The 21499-nt window shown below is 46.0% G+C and overlaps 1 protein-coding gene across 3 annotated transcripts in view; it reads left to right on the top strand.

The window, feature by feature from the left end:
• GLRA2 (glycine receptor alpha 2) overlaps positions 1-21499 on the top strand; it is a 155537-nt gene that overhangs the window by 15614 nt on the left and 118424 nt on the right. Inside the window, exons 2-3 of one of the 3 annotated variants that reach the window (XM_075263678.1) lie at positions 16978-17045; positions 17148-17215. In XM_075263678.1, the coding sequence (XP_075119779.1) occupies positions 17213-17215 (3 nt within the window). In that variant the 5' untranslated portion in view covers positions 16978-17045; positions 17148-17212. The remainder of the gene's footprint in view (positions 1-16977; positions 17046-17147; positions 17216-21499) is intronic. The other 2 variants (XM_075263677.1, XM_075263676.1) reach the window with 2 other exon arrangements.

The following is a 21499-nucleotide window of genomic DNA, read 5'->3' on the forward strand; positions in this document are numbered from 1 at the left end:
GTGTTGTTTTTATGTATTTTTGTGCCTTCCTGCAGTTGTGTGGATGGTCTCAACAGTGGATTCGATTGATGCCCAAATGGAAAATGTATAGAGATGAGCGAACAGTGTTCTATCGAACTCATGTTCGATCGGATATTAGGCTGTTCGGCATGTTCGAATCGAATCGAACACCGCGTGGTAAAGTGCGCCATTACTCGATTCCCCTCCCACCTTCCCTGGCGCCTTTTTTGCTCCAATAACAGCGCTGGGTAGGTGGGACAGGAACTACGACACCGGTGACGTTGAAAAAAGTAGGCAAAACCCATTGGCTGCCGAAAACATGTGACCTCTAATTTAAAAGAACAGCGACGCCCAGCTTCGCGTCATTCTGAGCTTGCAATTCACCGAGGACGGAGGTTTCCGTCCAGCTAGCTAGGGCTTAGATTCTGGGTAGGCAGGGACAGGCTAGGATAGGAAGGAGAAGACAACCAACAGCTCTTGTAAGAGCTAAATTCCAGGGAGAAGCTTGTCAGTGTAACGTGGCACTGACGGGCTCAATCGCCGCAACCCAGCTTTCCCAGGATCCTGAATGGAATACACTGTCAGTGTATTCCCGTATACCCGATATATACCCCGATACCCGTTCCAACGGTGTGCCCCCCCACCTTCACCCCAGAAATACCCTGCAAGTCCCCTAGCAATAGAATTGGGGCTATATACACCCACAATTTTTACTACTGGTATACAGTGCCATTGTCTGACTGGGAATTCAAAGAATATATTGGGAATACAAATACCCTCATTTCTTGCTACTGCCATATAGTGCCAGTTTCTGACTGGTAATTCAAAGAATATATTGGGGTTACGTGCACCCACAATTTTTACTACTGGTATACAGTGCCATTGTCTGACTGGGAATTCAAAGAATATATTGGGAATACAAATACCCTCATTTCTTGCTACTGCCATATAGTGCCAGTGTCTGACTGGGAATTCAAAGAATATATTGGGGTTACGTGCACCCACAATTTTTACTACTGGTATACAGTGCCATTGTCTGACTGGGAATTCAAAGAGTATATTGGGAATACAAATACCCTCATTTCTTGCTACTGCCATATAGTGCCAGTTTCTGACTGGGAATTCAAAGAATATATTGGGGTTACGTGCACCCACAATTTTTACTACTGGTATACAGTGCCATTGTCTGACTGGGAATTCAAAGAATATATTGGGGTTATAAATACCCTCATTTCTTGCTACTGCCATATAGTGCCAGTTTCTGACTGGTAATTCAAAGAATATATTGGGGTTACGTGCACCCACAATTTTTACTACTGGTATACAGTGCCATTGTCTGACTGGGAATTCAAAGAGTATATTGGGAATACAAATACCCTCATTTCTTGCTACTGCCATATAGTGCCAGTGTCTGACTGGGAATTCAAAGAATATATTGGGGTTACGTGCACCCACAATTTTTACTACTGGTATACAGTGCCATTGTCTGACTGGGAATTCAAAGAGTATATTGGGAATACAAATACCCTCATTTCTTGCTACTGCCATATAGTGCCAGTTTCTGACTGGGAATTCAAAGAATATATTGGGGTTACGTGCACCCACAATTTTTACTACTGGTATACAGTGCCATTGTCTGACTGGGAATTCAAAGAGTATATTGGGAATACAAATACCCTCATTTCTTGCTACTGCCATATAGTGCCAGTTTCTGACTGGGAATTCAAAGAATATATTGGGGTTACGTGCACCCACAATTTTTACTACTGGTATACAGTGCCATTGTCTGACTGGGAATTCAAAGAATATATTGGGGTTATAAATACCCTCATTTCTTGCTACTGCCATATAGTGCCAGTTTCTGACTGGGAATTCAAAGAATATATTGGGGTTACGTGCACCCACAATTTTTACTACTGGTATACAGTGCCATTGTCTGACTGGGAATTCAAAGAATATATTGGGGTTATAAATACCCTCATTTCTTGCTACTGCCATATAGTGCCAGTTTCTGACTGGTAATTCAAAGAATATATTGGGGTTACGTGCACCCACAATTTTTACTACTGGTATACAGTGCCATTGTCTGACTGGGAATTCAAAGAATATATTGGGAATACAAATACCCTCATTTCTTGCTACTGCCATATAGTGCCAGTTTCTGACTGGTAATTCAAAGAATATATTGGGGTTACGTGCACCCACAATTTTTACTACTGGTATACAGTGCCATTGTCTGACTGGGAATTCAAAGAATATATTGGGAATACAAATACCCTCATTTCTTGCTACTGCCATATAGTGCCAGTGTCTGACTGGGAATTCAAAGAATATATTGGGGTTACGTGCACCCACAATTTTTACTACTGGTATACAGTGCCATTGTCTGACTGGGAATTCAAAGAGTATATTGGGAATACAAATACCCTCATTTCTTGCTACTGCCATATAGTGCCAGTTTCTGACTGGGAATTCAAAGAATATATTGGGGTTACGTGCACCCACAATTTTTACTACTGGTATACAGTGCCATTGTCTGACTGGGAATTCAAAGAATATATTGGGGTTATAAATACCCTCATTTCTTGCTACTGCCATATAGTGCCAGTTTCTGACTGGTAATTCAAAGAATATATTGGGGTTACGTGCACCCACAATTTTTACTACTGGTATACAGTGCCATTGTCTGACTGGGAATTCAAAGAGTATATTGGGAATACAAATACCCTCATTTCTTGCTACTGCCATATAGTGCCAGTGTCTGACTGGGAATTCAAAGAATATATTGGGGTTACGTGCACCCACAATTTTTACTACTGGTATACAGTGCCATTGTCTGACTGGGAATTCAAAGAGTATATTGGGAATACAAATACCCTCATTTCTTGCTACTGCCATATAGTGCCAGTTTCTGACTGGGAATTCAAAGAATATATTGGGGTTACGTGCACCCACAATTTTTACTACTGGTATACAGTGCCATTGTCTGACTGGGAATTCAAAGAGTATATTGGGAATACAAATACCCTCATTTCTTGCTACTGCCATATAGTGCCAGTTTCTGACTGGGAATTCAAAGAATATATTGGGGTTACGTGCACCCACAATTTTTACTACTGGTATACAGTGCCATTGTCTGACTGGGAATTCAAAGAATATATTGGGGTTATAAATACCCTCATTTCTTGCTACTGCCATATAGTGCCAGTTTCTGACTGGGAATTCAAAGAATATATTGGGGTTACGTGCACCCACAATTTTTACTACTGGTATACAGTGCCATTGTCTGACTGGGAATTCAAAGAATATATTGGGGTTATAAATACCCTCATTTCTTGCTACTGCCATATAGTGCCAGTTTCTGACTGGTAATTCAAAGAATATATTGGGGTTACGTGCACCCACAATTTTTACTACTGGTATACAGTGCCATTGTCTGACTGGGAATTCAAAGAATATATTGGGAATACAAATACCCTCATTTCTTGCTACTGCCATATAGTGCCAGTGTCTGACTGGGAATTCAAAGAATATATTGGGGTTACGTGCACCCACAATTTTTACTACTGGTATACAGTGCCATTGTCTGACTGGGAATTCAAAGAGTATATTGGGAATACAAATACCCTCATTTCTTGCTACTGCCATATAGTGCCAGTTTCTGACTGGGAATTCAAAGAATATATTGGGGTTACGTGCACCCACAATTTTTACTACTGGTATACAGTGCCATTGTCTGACTGGGAATTCAAAGAATATATTGGGGTTATAAATACCCTCATTTCTTGCTACTGCCATATAGTGCCAGTTTCTGACTGGTAATTCAAAGAATATATTGGGGTTACGTGCACCCACAATTTTTACTACTGGTATACAGTGCCATTGTCTGACTGGGAATTCAAAGAGTATATTGGGAATACAAATACCCTCATTTCTTGCTACTGCCATATAGTGCCAGTGTCTGACTGGGAATTCAAAGAATATATTGGGGTTACGTGCACCCACAATTTTTACTACTGGTATACAGTGCCATTGTCTGACTGGGAATTCAAAGAGTATATTGGGAATACAAATACCCTCATTTCTTGCTACTGCCATATAGTGCCAGTTTCTGACTGGGAATTCAAAGAATATATTGGGGTTACGTGCACCCACAATTTTTACTACTGGTATACAGTGCCATTGTCTGACTGGGAATTCAAAGAGTATATTGGGAATACAAATACCCTCATTTCTTGCTACTGCCATATAGTGCCAGTTTCTGACTGGGAATTCAAAGAATATATTGGGGTTACGTGCACCCACAATTTTTACTACTGGTATACAGTGCCATTGTCTGACTGGGAATTCAAAGAATATATTGGGGTTATAAATACCCTCATTTCTTGCTACTGCCATATAGTGCCAGTTTCTGACTGGGAATTCAAAGAATATATTGGGGTTACGTGCACCCACAATTTTTACTACTGGTATACAGTGCCATTGTCTGACTGGGAATTCAAAGAATATATTGGGGTTATAAATACCCTCATTTCTTGCTACTGCCATATAGTGCCAGTTTCTGACTGGTAATTCAAAGAATATATTGGGGTTACGTGCACCCACAATTTTTACTACTGGTATACAGTGCCATTGTCTGACTGGGAATTCAAAGAGTATATTGGGAATACAAATACCCTCATTTCTTGCTACTGCCATATAGTGCCAGTTTCTGACTGGGAATTCAAAGAATATATTGGGGTTACGTGCACCCACAATTTTTACTACTGGTATACAGTGCCAATTTCTAACTAGGAATTCAAAATGCGCAAGGCTCCCGGAAAGGGACGTGGACGAGGCCGTGGGCGAGGTCGGGGGAATGGTTCTGGGGAGCAAGGTAGCAGTGAAGCCACAGGGCGTCCCGTGCCTACTCCTGTGGGGCAGCAAGCATTGCGCCACTCCACAGTGCCAGGGTTGCTTGCCACATTAACTAAACTGCAGGGTACAAACCTTAGTAGGCCCGAGAACCAGGAACAGGTCTTGCAATGGCTGTCAGAGAACGCTTACAGCACATTGTCCAGCAGCCAGTCAGACTCTGCCTCCTCTCCTCCTATTACCCAACAGTCTTGTCTTCCTTCCTCCCAAAATTCCGAAGCTTTACAGAACAATAACCCAAACTGTCCCTGCTCCCCAGAGCTGTTCTCCGCTCCTTTCATTGTCCCTCAACCTGCCTCTCCACGTCACGATTCCACGAACCTAACAGAGGAGCATCTGTATCCAGATGCTCAAACACTAGAGTCTCCTCCATCTCCGTTCGATTTGGTGGTGGATGACCAGCAACCCACCCTCATCGACGATGATGTGACGCAGTTGCCGTCAGGGCATCCAGTTGACCGGCGCATTGTGCGGGAGGAGGAGATGAGACAGGAGTTGGAAGAGGAAGTGGTGGATGATGAGGACACTGACCCGACCTGGACAGGGGGGATGTCAAGCGGGGAAAGTAGTGTGGATGTTGAGGCAGGTGCAGCACCAAAAAGGGTAGCTAGAGGCAGAGGCAGAGGTCAGCAGCTTAGGCGAAGCCAGGCCACACCCGGAATCTCCCAAGATGTTCCAGTTCGTACCCAGCCCCGAAAAACTCCCACCTCGAGGGCACGTTTCTCGAAGGTGTGGAGTTTTTTCAAGGAATGCGCCGAGGACAGATATAGTGTTGTCTGCACAATTTGCCTCTCGAAATTGATTAGGGGCTCTGAGAAGAGCAACCTGTCCACCACTTCAATGCGCCGTCATTTGGAATCCAAGCACTGGAATCAGTGGCAGGCAGCAACGGCAGGACAAAGGCCGACTGCCGTTCACGCCACTGCCACTGCCTCTGCCTCTGCCTCTGCCACTGCCACTGCTGACTGTGCTGGCGATGCACTCCAGAGGACGAGCCAGGACACCACTTCATCTGCCTCCGCCACTTTGTTGACTTCTACCTCATCCTCCCCTGGTCCTGTCTTATCTCCTTCTCCTGCACCATCAAAGGCACCATCAGGCGTTTCTTTACAACAACCCACCATCTCTCAGACATTGGAGCGGCGGCAGAAATACACTGCTAACCACCCACACGCGCAAGCCTTGAACGCCAACATCGCTAAACTGCTGGCCCAGGAGATGTTGGCGTTCCGGCTTGTTGAAACTCCCGCCTTCCTGGACCTGATGGCAACTGCGGCACCTCGCTATGCCGTCCCTAGCCGTCACTACTTCTCCCGGTGTGCCGTCCCCGCCTTGCACCAGCACGTGTCACTCAACATCAGGCGGGCCCTTAGTTCCGCGCTTTGCACAAAGGTCCACTTGACCACCGACGCGTGGACAAGTGCATGCGGACAGGGACGCTACATTTCACTGACGGCACACTGGGTGAATGTAGTTGAGGCTGGGACTGCTTCCCAAACTGGCCCGGTGTACCTCGTCTCCCCGCCTAACATTCCTGGCAGGGACACGAGAAGAACACCCCCCTCCTCCTCCTCTTCTACCGCCTCCTCCTCCGCCACCGCCTCCTCCTCCGCCACCGCCTCCTCCTCCGCTGTTAGATTGACCCCAGCTACGAGTTGGAAACGTTGCAGCACTGGCGTTGGTAGACGTCAGCAGGCTGTGCTGAAGCTGATCAGCTTGGGGGACAGACAGCACACTGCCTCCGAGGTGAGGGATGCCCTCCTCGATGAGACGGCAATATGGTTTGAGCCGCTGCACCTGGGCCCAGGCATGGTCGTTTGTGATAACGGCCGGAACCTGGTAGCAGCTCTGGAGCTTGCCGGACTCCAACATGTTCCATGCCTGGCCCACGTCTTCAACCTAGTGGTGCAACGTTTCCTAAAGAGCTACCCCAATGTTCCAGAGCTACTGGTGAAAGTGCGGCGCATGTGCGCCCACTTTCGCAAGTCGACAGTAGCCGCTGCTAGCTTAAAATCTCTCCAGCAACGCCTGCATGTGCCACAACACCGGCTTTTGTGCGACGTCCCCACACGCTGGAACTCAACGTTTCAGATGTTGAATAGAGTGGTTGAGCAGCAGAGACCTTTGATGGAATACCAGCTACAAAACCCTAGGGTGCCACAAAGTCAGCTGCCTCAGTTTCACATCCATGAGTGGCCATGGATGAGAGACCTTTGTGACATCCTACGGGTCTTTGAGGAGTCCACAAGGAGGGTGAGCTCTGAGGATGCGATGGTGAGCCTTACAATCCCGCTCTTGTGTGTTCTGAGAGAATCCCTGATTGACATCAGGGATAACTCAGATCACACAGAGGAGTCAGGGATAGCATCCGATCCGTCACAGCTGGAGAGTAGGTCCACACATCTGTCCGCTTCACTGCGTTTAATGGAGGAGGAGGAGGAGGAGGAGGAAGAAGAGTTGTCCGATGATGTGATGGTGATACAGGAGGCTTCCGGGCAACTTCGAATCGTCCCATTGTTGCAGCGCGGATGGGTAGACATGGAGGATGAGGAGGAAATGGAGATTGAACTTTCCGGTGGGGCCAGAGGAGTCATGCCAACTAACACTGTGGCAGACATGGCTGAGTTCATGTTGGGGTGCTTTACAACCGACAAGCGTATTGTCAAAATCATGGAGGACAACCAGTACTGGATCTTTGCTATCCTTGACCCCCGGTATAAAAACAACATCTCGTCTTTTATTCCGGTAGAGGGGAGGGCCAATCGCATCAATGCTTGCCACAGGCAATTGGTGCAGAATATGATGGAGATGTTTCCAGCATGTGACGTTGGCGGCAGGGAGGGCAGTTCCTCCAGTAGGCAACCAAGTTCTCACCGGTCCACACAAACGAGGGGCACACTGTCTAAGGTCTGGGACACCTTGATGGCACCCCCTCGCCAAAGTGCCGCCACGGAGGGTCCTAGTGTCACCAGGCGTGAGAAGTATAGGCGCATGTTGCGGGAATACCTTTCCGACCACAGCCCTGTCCTCTCCGACCCCTCTGCGCCCTACACGTATTGGGTGTCGAAGTTGGACCTGTGGCTTGAACTTGCCCTATATGCCTTGGAGGTGCTGTCCTGTCCTGCCGCCAGCGTCCTATCTGAGAGGGTGTTCAGTGCAGCCGGTGGCATCATCACTGACAAGCGCACCCGTCTGTCAGCTGAGAGTGCCGACCGGCTCACTTTGATAAAAATGAACCACCACTGGGTAGAGCCGTCATTTTTGTGCCCACCTGTGTAAAGCACCCCAACATGAAACTCCATGTCTGTACTCAACCTCTCCAATTCCTCCGCATCCTCATACTCATCCACCATAAGCGTTGCACAATTCTGCTAATACTAGGCTCCCTCCACCCTGATTTCCCCCAACTCTGCTGGTTAGAGGCTCCCTCCACCATGAATTTGCCCAAACTGGGCTGTTTAGAGGCTCCCTCCACCATGAATTGGTCCAAACTGGGGTGGTTAGAGGCTCCCTCCACCATGAATTGGTCCAAACTGGGGTGGTTAGAGGCTCCCTCCACCATTAATTGGTCCAAACTGGGCTGGTTAGAGGCTCCCTCCACAATTAATTGGTCCAAACTGGGCTAATTAGAGGCTCCCTCCACCATGAATTGGTCCAAACTGGGTTTTTTAGAGGCTCCCTCCACCATTAATTGGTCCAAACTGGGCTGGTTAGAGGCTCCATCCACAATTAATTGGTCCAAACTGGGCTAATTAGAGGCTCCCTCCACCATGAATTGGTCCAAACTGGGTTTTTTAGAGGCTCCCTCCACCATGAATTTGCCCAAACTGGGCTGTTTAGAGGCTCCCTCCACCATGAATTGGTCCAAACTGGGGTGGTTAGAGGCTCCCTCCACCATGAATTGGTCCAAACTGGGGTGGTTAGAGGCTCCCTCCACCATTAATTGGTCCAAACTGGGCTGGTTAGAGGCTCCCTCCACAATTAATTGGTCCAAACTGGGCTAATTAGAGGCTCCCTCCACCATGAATTGGTCCAAACTGGGTTTTTTAGAGGCTCCCTCCACCATTAATTGGTCCAAACTGGGCTGGTTAGAGGCTCCCTCCACAATTAATTGGTCCAAACTGGGCTAATTAGAGGCTCCCTCCACCATGAATTGGTCCAAACTGGGTTTTTTAGAGGCTCCCTCCACCATGAATTTGCCCAAACTGGGCTGTTTAGAGGCTCCCTCCACCATGAATTGGTCCAAACTGGGCTGGTTAGAGGCTCCCTCCACCATGAATTTCCCAATACTTGGCTGTTTAGAGGCTCCCTCCACCATTAATTGGTCCAAACTGGGCTGGTTAGAGGCTCCCTCCACCATTAATTGGTCCAAACTGGGCTGGTTAGAGGCTCCCTCCACCATTAATTGGTCCAAACTGGGCTGGTTAGAGGCTCCCTCCACCATGAATTTCCCAAAACTTGGCTGTTTAGAGGCTCCCTCCACCATTAATTGGTCCAAACTGGGCTGGTTAGAGGCTCCCTCCACCATGAATTTGCCCAAACTGGGCTGTTTAGAGGCTCCCTCCACCATGAATTTGCCCAAACTGGGCTGTTTAGAGGCTCCCTCCACCATGAATTGGTCCAAACTGGGCTGGTTAGAGGCTCCCTCCACCATGAATTTCCCAAAACTTGGCTGTTTAGAGGCTCCCTCCACCATTAATTGGTCCAAACTGGGCTGGTTAGAGGCTCCCTCCACCATGAATTTGCCCAAACTGGGGTGGTTAGAGGCTCCCTCCACCATTAATTGGTCCAAACTGGGCTGGTTAGAGGCTCCCTCCACAATTAATTGGTCCAAACTGGGCTAATTAGAGGCTCCCTCCACCATGAATTGGTCCAAACTGGGTTTTTTAGAGGCTCCCTCCACCATGAATTTCCCAAAACTTGGCTGTTTAGAGGCTCCCTCCACCATGAATTGGTCCAAACTGGGCTGGTTAGAGGCTCCCTCCACCATGAATTTCCCAAAACTTGGCTGTTTAGAGGCTCCCTCCACCATTAATTGGTCCAAACTGGGCTGGTTAGAGGCTCCCTCCACCATGAATTTGCCCAAACTGGGCTGTTTAGAGGCTCCCTCCACCATGAATTGGTCCAAACTGGGCTGGTTAGAGGCTCCCTCCACCATGAATTTCCCAAAACTTGGCTGTTTAGAGGCTCCCTCCACCATTAATTGGTCCAAACTGGGCTGGTTAGAGGCTCCCTCCACCATGAATTGGTCCAAACTGGGGTGGTTAGAGGCTCCCTCCACCATTAATTGGTCCAAACTGGGCTGGTTAGAGGCTCCCTCCACCATTAATTGGTCCAAACTGGGCTGGTTAGAGGCTCCCTCCACCATTAATTGGTCCAAACTGGGCTGGTTAGAGGCTCCCTCCACCATGAATTTCCCAAAACTTGGCTGTTTAGAGGCTCCCTCCACCATTAATTGGTCCAAACTGGGCTGGTTAGAGGCTCCCTCCACCATGAATTTGCCCAAACTGGGCTGTTTAGAGGCTCCCTCCACCATGAATTTGCCCAAACTGGGCTGTTTAGAGGCTCCCTCCACCATGAATTGGTCCAAACTGGGCTGGTTAGAGGCTCCCTCCACCATGAATTTCCCAAAACTTGGCTGTTTAGAGGCTCCCTCCACCATTAATTGGTCCAAACTGGGCTGGTTAGAGGCTCCCTCCACCATGAATTTGCCCAAACTGGGGTGGTTAGAGGCTCCCTCCACCATTAATTGGTCCAAACTGGGCTGGTTAGAGGCTCCCTCCACAATTAATTGGTCCAAACTGGGCTAATTAGAGGCTCCCTCCACCATGAATTGGTCCAAACTGGGTTTTTTAGAGGCTCCCTCCACCATGAATTTCCCAAAACTTGGCTGTTTAGAGGCTCCCTCCACCATGAATTGGTCCAAACTGGGCTGGTTAGAGGCTCCCTCCACCATGAATTTCCCAAAACTTGGCTGTTTAGAGGCTCCCTCCACCATTAATTGGTCCAAACTGGGCTGGTTAGAGGCTCCCTCCACCATGAATTTGCCCAAACTGGGCTGTTTAGAGGCTCCCTCCACCATGAATTGGTCCAAACTGGGCTGGTTAGAGGCTCCCTCCACCATGAATTTCCCAAAACTTGGCTGTTTAGAGGCTCCCTCCACCATGAATTGGTCCAAACTGGGCTGGTTAGAGGCTCCCTCCACCATGAATTGGTCCAAACTGGGGTGGTTAGAGGCTCCCTCCACCATTAATTGGTCCAAACTGGGCTGGTTAGAGGCTCCCTCCACCATTAATTGGTCCAAACTGGGCTGGTTAGAGGCTCCCTCCACAATTAATTGGTCCAAACTGGGCTAATTAGAGGCTCCCTCCACCATGAATTGGTCCAAACTGGGTTTTTTAGAGGCTCCCTCCACCATTAATTGGTCCAAACTGGGCTGGTTAGAGGCTCCCTCCACAATTAATTGGTCCAAACTGGGCTAATTAGAGGCTCCCTCCACCATGAATTGGTCCAAACTGGGTTTTTTAGAGGCTCCCTCCACCATGAATTTGCCCAAACTGGGCTGTTTAGAGGCTCCCTCCACCATGAATTGGTCCAAACTGGGCTGGTTAGAGGCTCCCTCCACCATGAATTTCCCAAAACTTGGCTGTTTAGAGGCTCCCTCCACCATGAATTTGCCCAAACTGGGCTGTTTAGAGGCTCCCTCCACCATTAATTGGTCCAAACTGGGCTGGTTAGAGGCTCCCTCCACCATGAATTTGCCCAAACTGGGGTGGTTAGAGGCTCCCTCCACCATTAATTGGTCCAAACTGGGCTGGTTAGAGGCTCCCTCCACCATGAATTTCCCAAAACTTGGCTGTTTAGAGGCTCCCTCCACCATTAATTGGTCCAAACTGGGCTGGTTAGAGGCTCCCTCCACCATGAATTTGCCCAAACTGGGCTGTTTAGAGGCTCCCTCCACCATTAATTGGTCCAAACTGGGCTGGTTAGAGGCTCCCTCCACCATGAATTTGCCCAAACTGGGCTGTTTAGAGGCTCCCTCCACCATGAATTGGTCCAAACTGGGGTTGTTAGAGGCTCCCTCCACCATGAATTGGTCCAAACTGGGGTGGTTAGAGGCTCCCTCCACCATTAATTGGTCCAAACTGGGCTGGTTAGAGGCTCCCTCCACAATTAATTGGTCCAAACTGGGCTAATTAGAGGCTCCCTCCACCATGAATTGGTCCAAACTGGGTTTTTTAGAGGCTCCCTCCACCATTAATTGGTCCAAACTGGGCTGGTTAGAGGCTCCCTCCACAATTAATTGGTCCAAACTGGGCTAATTAGAGGCTCCCTCCACCATGAATTGGTCCAAACTGGGTTTTTTAGAGGCTCCCTCCACCATGAATTTGCCCAAACTGGGCTGTTTAGAGGCTCCCTCCACCATGAATTGGTCCAAACTGGGCTGGTTAGAGGCTCCCTCCACCATGAATTTCCCAAAACTTGGCTGTTTAGAGGCTCCCTCCACCATTAATTGGTCCAAACTGGGCTGGTTAGAGGCTCCCTCCACCATTAATTGGTCCAAACTGGGCTGGTTAGAGGCTCCCTCCACCATTAATTGGTCCAAACTGGGCTGGTTAGAGGCTCCCTCCACCATGAATTTCCCAAAACTTGGCTGTTTAGAGGCTCCCTCCACCATTAATTGGTCCAAACTGGGCTGGTTAGAGGCTCCCTCCACCATGAATTTGCCCAAACTGGGCTGTTTAGAGGCTCCCTCCACCATGAATTTGCCCAAACTGGGCTGTTTAGAGGCTCCCTCCACCATGAATTGGTCCAAACTGGGCTGGTTAGAGGCTCCCTCCACCATGAATTTCCCAAAACTTGGCTGTTTAGAGGCTCCCTCCACCATTAATTGGTCCAAACTGGGCTGGTTAGAGGCTCCCTCCACCATGAATTTGCCCAAACTGGGGTGGTTAGAGGCTCCCTCCACCATTAATTGGTCCAAACTGGGCTGGTTAGAGGCTCCCTCCACAATTAATTGGTCCAAACTGGGCTAATTAGAGGCTCCCTCCACCATGAATTGGTCCAAACTGGGTTTTTTAGAGGCTCCCTCCACCATGAATTTCCCAAAACTTGGCTGTTTAGAGGCTCCCTCCACCATGAATTGGTCCAAACTGGGCTGGTTAGAGGCTCCCTCCACCATGAATTTCCCAAAACTTGGCTGTTTAGAGGCTCCCTCCACCATTAATTGGTCCAAACTGGGCTGGTTAGAGGCTCCCTCCACCATGAATTTGCCCAAACTGGGCTGTTTAGAGGCTCCCTCCACCATGAATTGGTCCAAACTGGGCTGGTTAGAGGCTCCCTCCACCATGAATTTCCCAAAACTTGGCTGTTTAGAGGCTCCCTCCACCATTAATTGGTCCAAACTGGGCTGGTTAGAGGCTCCCTCCACCATGAATTGGTCCAAACTGGGGTGGTTAGAGGCTCCCTCCACCATTAATTGGTCCAAACTGGGCTGGTTAGAGGCTCCCTCCACCATTAATTGGTCCAAACTGGGCTGGTTAGAGGCTCCCTCCACCATTAATTGGTCCAAACTGGGCTGGTTAGAGGCTCCCTCCACCATGAATTTCCCAAAACTTGGCTGTTTAGAGGCTCCCTCCACCATTAATTGGTCCAAACTGGGCTGGTTAGAGGCTCCCTCCACCATGAATTTGCCCAAACTGGGCTGTTTAGAGGCTCCCTCCACCATGAATTTGCCCAAACTGGGCTGTTTAGAGGCTCCCTCCACCATGAATTGGTCCAAACTGGGCTGGTTAGAGGCTCCCTCCACCATGAATTTCCCAAAACTTGGCTGTTTAGAGGCTCCCTCCACCATTAATTGGTCCAAACTGGGCTGGTTAGAGGCTCCCTCCACCATGAATTTGCCCAAACTGGGGTGGTTAGAGGCTCCCTCCACCATTAATTGGTCCAAACTGGGCTGGTTAGAGGCTCCCTCCACAATTAATTGGTCCAAACTGGGCTAATTAGAGGCTCCCTCCACCATGAATTGGTCCAAACTGGGTTTTTTAGAGGCTCCCTCCACCATGAATTTCCCAAAACTTGGCTGTTTAGAGGCTCCCTCCACCATGAATTGGTCCAAACTGGGCTGGTTAGAGGCTCCCTCCACCATGAATTTCCCAAAACTTGGCTGTTTAGAGGCTCCCTCCACCATTAATTGGTCCAAACTGGGCTGGTTAGAGGCTCCCTCCACCATGAATTTGCCCAAACTGGGCTGTTTAGAGGCTCCCTCCACCATGAATTGGTCCAAACTGGGCTGGTTAGAGGCTCCCTCCACCATGAATTTCCCAAAACTTGGCTGTTTAGAGGCTCCCTCCACCATGAATTGGTCCAAACTGGGCTGGTTAGAGGCTCCCTCCACCATGAATTGGTCCAAACTGGGGTGGTTAGAGGCTCCCTCCACCATTAATTGGTCCAAACTGGGCTGGTTAGAGGCTCCCTCCACCATTAATTGGTCCAAACTGGGCTGGTTAGAGGCTCCCTCCACCATGAATTTGCCCAAACTGGGGTGGTTAGAGGCTCCCTCCACCATTAATTGGTCCAAACTGGGCTGGTTAGAGGCTCCCTCCACAATTAATTGGTCCAAACTGGGCTAATTAGAGGCTCCCTCCACCATGAATTGGTCCAAACTGGGTTTTTTAGAGGCTCCCTCCACCATGAATTTGCCCAAACTGGGCTGTTTAGAGGCTCCCTCCACCATGAATTGGTCCAAACTGGGCTGGTTAGAGGCTCCCTCCACCATGAATTTCCCAAAACTTGGCTGTTTAGAGGCTCCCTCCACCATTAATTGGTCCAAACTGGGCTGGTTAGAGGCTCCCTCCACCATTAATTGGTCCAAACTGGGCTGGTTAGAGGCTCCCTCCACCATTAATTGGTCCAAACTGGGCTGGTTAGAGGCTCCCTCCACCATTAATTGGTCCAAACTGGGCTGTTTAGAGGCTCCCTCCACCATTAATTGGTCCAAACTGGGCTGGTTAGAGGCTCCCTCCACCATGAATTTGCCCAAACTGGGCTGTTTAGAGGCTCCCTCCACCATGAATTGGTCCAAACTGGGCTGGTTAGAGGCTCCCTCCACCATGAATTTCCCAAAACTTGGCTGTTTAGAGGCTCCCTCCACCATTAATTGGTCCAAACTGGGCTGGTTAGAGGCTCCCTCCACCATGAATTGGTCCAAACTGGGGTTTTTAGAGGCTCCCTCCACCATGAATTGGTCCAAACTGGGGTTTTTAGAGTCTCCCTCCACCATGAATTGGTCCAAACTGGGGTTTTTAGAGTCTCCCTCCACCATGAATTGGTCCAAACTGGGGTTTTTAGAGGCTCCCTCCACCATGAATTTGCCCAAACTCTGCTGGTTAGAGGCTCAATCCACCCTGATTTTCAAAACAAATGTTGGTGCCAACCTCAACTTACTACAAGGGCCAAATTCACTGCTGGTGACAAGCTCTCCTCACTGCAAGTGCCAAATACACATGTTTCAAGGTGTTTTCCTACTGTCAGAGAGGTGGTATTGAGTGTGTAAAGTGTGTAGTTGTTAGGCTGTGATGTTGGGGTAATAGAGGGTCTTTGGTGTGTTAGATGCCCCCAGACATGCTTCCCCTGCTGTCCCAGTGTCATTCCAGAGGTGTTGGCATCATTTCCTGGGGTGTCATAGTGGACTTGGTGACCCTCCAGACACGGATTTGGGTTTCCCCCTTAACGAGTATCTGTTCCCCATAGACTATAATGGGGTTCGAAACCCGTTCGAACACACGAACATTGAGCGGCTGTTCGAATCGAATTTCGAACCTCGAACATTTTAGTGTTCGCTCATCTCTAAAAATGTATTAATATACATCACTTCGAAACCCAATGTAGGATAGGCATCCAGAACCCATCGTGTTTATTATGTTACACATAGAATGGACATGAATGGTGTACAACTGAGATACCTCCTTAGGACTGAAGCAGAGGTCTCGGATAAAGATCTAGACTTTGCTAATATGGCAGTTCTGATCTTGTGCATGATCTTTATTGCTATTGTATCTGCATTGAACACAGTTATTGTTATTCACTTTGATAAGTTTTGTACTTATATAAAAAAAAAAGTTTTAATAAAAACAGTTGAAAGAAAAAATGGGAAACCAGTTAAAAAGACCACATGTAGGTACAACTTCCCAACTTGTCCAAATATATCCAAAAATTAAAAAAATATACATTTGTAGTAGGTGTTGATTTGGAATTTTCTATCATTTCATATCCAGACTGATGCATCTACTTGGTAACAGGCGACAAACAATCTCTCCGTAGTCTGTTCCCGCAGACACAATCACTTTCAATTCCCTTTCAGATGGATTGGAGCAATGAAGATGTTTGGTTGCGAAAATGAACGTACTGTAGTCTCTGAAACCTAAAAATGATCAGGTTATATTCATGTTCTATTTGTATATCCCATGCATGATATTTTAGATCTATGTTTTCTACGGTATAAGACATAACAATTCTATGGTGGGGAGAAAGACCCATTAGCAACCTGGCTGTACAGATTGATATTCAGGCCAACCATGTGTGTCATCGACTCAGTGTCTGTATCATTCGATTTTCTTTTGCATTAAGTACATTTACAAATGTCTCTAGCTCTTTCCATTACTGTTTGTGTCATTATGCAAAGCTTGTAGATTCACCGGTCTACCTGATCAAATTCAACAACTCGAATGTAATGGCGCGGCGCTCTGAAAGCTCAGACGACGGTTAAAGCTTTTACATTTACCTTCCCATTACAAGACATTATCAGCATCGTCCTCCGCATTATCTCATTTCATGTCTTCGGCCGACCACATGTTTCAAAAACGAAAAAAGGACATTTTTATGTTTTATTTAATATGCACACATCCATAATGCTTAAAGCTCCGCATGTTTTCTTGTGTTTTCGTGAAATATGCTTTTCTTCCTCTTGGTTACCTCCGAATCTGTACCAGCTTGTACAGATCAGAGTCATTTCTTTTTTTTTTGCTTCCATATGTATTGCAACATTCTTATTGCATTCCACAGGTCCTCCAGTAAACGTTACTTGCAATATTTTTATAAACAGTTTTGGATCCGTCACAGAAACCACTATGGTAAGTGCCAACTGCACTGGCCAAAGGCCAGATGGCGATGAATGTACCTCCTGAACAAAATTTGTCATTTTTTTTTCTTCTATCTATTGTTTCAACTTACAGGTCCCCCTGTAAATGTTACCTGCAACATATTTATCAACAGCTTTGGTTCAATAGCAGAAACCACAATGGTGAGTGGTACTGACCATTGAAGCTACCCTGCCAAGAAGATGGACATGTTAACAGAAAAAAATATATTTCCAAAAATTCCCATAAAAATAATAAAAATATAAAATAATTGCCAACAATTTTTTTTTAAAGGATTACCATCAACTGTAATCTTAATGGATAACCATGTGACAATGCAAAAATATTCTACGGCTTCAAAATTTAATTTCCGATTTTAACTGAGAGCAAAATCCTTTAGATCCTGAAGAGCAATCAGAGAGAGAGGTAGCATGTCTCCATCTTTGCAGGATGTCGTTCAATGAGATTATACTGCATAATGCACGCGCTTACGATGCTTGCATTACCTTATATTTAATCCTCTCATTTCATTTTATTGTATATTCAGGAATCTACACATCAATGGTCATTATTGCCTCCATATGAGAAAAAAATGCACTTGCACATGCTTAGAGCTCGAAATAAATTGGTCAAAAAGTGAGCTTGAATCCTGATTCTGTAAATTTTTGTTATATGTATATGCTAAAGATAAGCTTTTACTATTCAAAAAAACAATGATTGTGTTTTAGGCCTCACGTAGCGTAAACGCCGCAATTTTGCAGTAATCTTGGCTAATAAAATCCACACATTGCACAAAAAAATTCTGCAGCGCTCACGCGTTTTTGAACATCACAAAAGGTCAATTATATCTATAGAAACACTGGCATTTTCCATATACCGTATATACTTGAGTATAACACGAATTTTTCAGCACAGTTTTTGTGCTGAAAAAGCCCCCCTCAGCTTATACTCAAGGCAGCAAAAAATTTTATTTTTTTATTTTTTTTAAGGAGGGGGGAAGGTCTATGACCAGCCGCAATATAAATGTATAGAATCTCCCATAAAATAGTGGGGGGAAAAAGAAGCTTTAAAAAAAATAAATAAATAAAAGTTCTAAATCACTCCTTTCCCTAGAATACATACAAAAGTAGAAAATGACTGTGAAACACAAACACATTAGGTATCCCTGTGTCTGAAAGTGCCCAGTCTACTGAATATAGGGGATCTGCAGTGCTCCTGTTCCGTTGGAAAGGGGTTAATAGGAGCACTGCAGATACCCTATATTCAGCCAGGATGAATTCCAAGTGGGAGAAAAAAAAATAACAGTCCTCAAGCTCAGGGAAGGGGCAGACAGACAACCAAAACACCCCCTCCCCTTCCCCAGCACCCAGCATCTACTGCACCCAAAAACTCCGACCATTTTAATTTTTAAAATTTTCCAGTAGCTGCTGCTTTTCCCCCCTCGGCTTATACTCGAGTCAATAAGTTTTCCCAGTTTTTTGTGGTAAAATTAGGGGCCTTGGCTTATATTTGGGTCGGCTTATACTCAAGTATATACGGTAAGTATAATTGAAGCAAAATGCCCTCATAGGAGTAATCTGTGGGCTTTCTGTAAGAAGTGCTGTGGGAAAAACTGCAATGTCTTTCCGCCACAATTTTTCACGCAGAACTTTTTGGCTGCGGCTCGCTACGTGGGGCTTTAGCATTATTATTGTTTTTTACTACACCTAAAAAAAATAATCTTTGATGGCACCGTGCATGTGATTTTTTTTTGCAATGAAAATTCAAGAATGTATCCAGTAACTGAGATAATAATACTTATATGTCATTAGGTGGCATAAAACATAAAAATAATGATCATTATGAAAATAATTTATATTTTCAGTAATGTAAGGTATTCAATATTTAAAAAAAAAAAAAAAAAAAAATTAATAAAAAAATTGATCACAAAAACCTTTACAGTGGAATTTCTCCAAAAGACCAACTTCTTAAGGTGACCATGATATAGACCAGATTCTGTGACAATTTAATTTCTTGTATATATATAGCCCGTGTTCCTTAAGTGAACTACCCAATTTAGAGTTGCTTTATTGTATATATATGTTATTAAATATTCTAGGATTAGATTGTATATTTCTTTAGCATAATTATGGTAGCCACATTCTAGAATCTAGTAATTGTTTTGTATTATGTAGATACAGATATAACATAGTTGGATTTATAGAAATTTACCAGTGAAAAAGTTTAGGTTGACACTTTGACCATTTACCACTGATTTCATGTTAATAATCACAACTGTAGTATGCTACTCGGGGGTGAAACATGAGGGGGTGCTCAGGGTGCAGTCCCACTGGCACCCAGGAGCCTTAGGGGGCACATAAGTACAGGTATCAGTATTGAGATTGAATCTTCCATCTGGCCCATAAACCAAGGAGACCCACAGATTACCCTAAACACACTAAGATGGATTAAACTCCTTAGCACCCGTAACCATCACTATCAAGAATTCAATGTAGGGATGAGGTAGGGGGCCCCAGAGAAAAGATTGCATCGTGGCCCACAAGACTTTAGATAGGCTATTGATGCTACTCCTCTTGAACTTGTAAATGTACTAGGCCTCATCCACAGAACAATGAAAAACAGACCTATAACAGACATTTTTTAACTTCCGTGGCACGTCATTTTTAGAACAGTAGGAGTCAGCAGGTGTACACATATGTCCATTTTTTTAAAACTGATAGTAAATAACATCAATTAAAAAATAAGACGTCCTAATTTTTTCTGTTTTTCTGGCCTGATGGAAGCAATAAAAATCCATGGGTAACTTTTTAGGCTAAGGCCCACATAGCGGGCCACAGCAAAAAAGCACTGCAGGAAAAAACACAGCGGCAACATATCACAGTTTTTCCATAACACTTTTTAAAAATAGACATCCATAGCCAGGGGTGAACCTACCTTTGTCGCCGCCCGAGGCAGACAACAGAAAGCCGCCCCTCCCCCTGGAGGAGGGGGCAGAGTGGAGGGGCGGGGCAGAGCAAAGGAAGGGGGGGCAGAGCAAAGGGGGCGTGGCAGAGCGGCGTTAGCAGGCAGAGAGCAGGCAGGGAGAGGACCTGCTCTCTGCCTGAGCGTGAGGGGAGGCCGCTGGAGTAGCGCTGCTCCAGTGGCCTCCCCAATCCACCGCTCGGTGACAGTGACGCTAAGCCAGTCCAGGACAGCTTGTCCTGGACTGGCTTAGGTAAGCAAAAATGCCACCCTCCCCGGGGCCCTGGCATAGCGCCGCCTGAAGCGGTCATTTCAGGTCGCCTCATGGGAGGTGCGGCGCTGTCCATAGCACATGACTATAAAAATATGCGACAACTGATGGAAATGGACACTTCAGTTTATTTCACTATCGTGTGCTGTAGGCTTAGGATTAGTAGTAGTATATGTACGAATGAAGGAAAGAATAGTAACACATCCTAGAATTGTACTATTCTTTGATCATGTCCAGTCCCAACCTCAAAAAATACCTATGTGTTCCTGTCAACATCCACATTTCACTTGACCTAAAAATATATAAAAAAAAATTGAGTCTTCAGTAGTTGATACCTTTTTTAATGGCTAACTAAAATGATGAGATTGCAAGCTTTCAGGACTTCTTAGTTCGCTTCCTCAGGCATATTTCATATCCACTGGCTAAAACGGTACAAAGATATTTACTCTTTGACCTAAAAAGTCAATTCTAAACAGAGTATTACACTGTCCAAAATACCAAGACAATGAGCGAGATCAATGACGACTGTGTTGATCAGCACTCATTTGCATTGGCCTCCTACACAGGATGACACAAACTACACAGGGTAGGAATGATAATCCCTTTAATGAATTGTCCCGGCCTCCACCTCTTCTCTAAGCCCCACCTTTCCTTTGTCTTCGATCAAAAAATGGAAGCCTTCACAAGGATATAGACTCTGATTTCCTGGCAAGATTTATATAGTACAAGACTATTTTGTAGGAACGTGCAAAAATCCTTGCAAAATCACAAACTGCATGGGCAAAATATTCCACTGGTAGTATCAGTTATATCTAGATTTGGAATTTTTCAACCATTAACAAAAATGTGATTTTGCTCCAATATGTAATAATAATTCTCCTGGCAAACAAATAGAGTTTTGCCAACATTATGCAAAAATTCTCCCCAAGTGCTGCGTGTGATTACAGGTTTGCCTGCACATTTCCTGCAAGAGACACGAGTCTTTACAGGGTGACAGACAGTCTAATTACACGGCTAATGTGTCGCTGTAGGGATAGGAAGACACAAACAAGAGCTGAAGCACCACACACTGGGGAGACTCACTGCTGCCTTCCATGAAAGTGAAAAATAACACCTTCAGTCATAGGGAAGGATTACTAATCCATGCAAAGTGAACCAACAATGACTAGATCAATTAGCAGATAGTCGGGACCAAAACTTAGTGAAAGTGTAGTAA

This window comes from Leptodactylus fuscus, chromosome 2 (assembly GCF_031893055.1).
Source record: "Leptodactylus fuscus isolate aLepFus1 chromosome 2, aLepFus1.hap2, whole genome shotgun sequence".
Taxonomy (NCBI): domain Eukaryota; kingdom Metazoa; phylum Chordata; class Amphibia; order Anura; family Leptodactylidae; genus Leptodactylus; species Leptodactylus fuscus.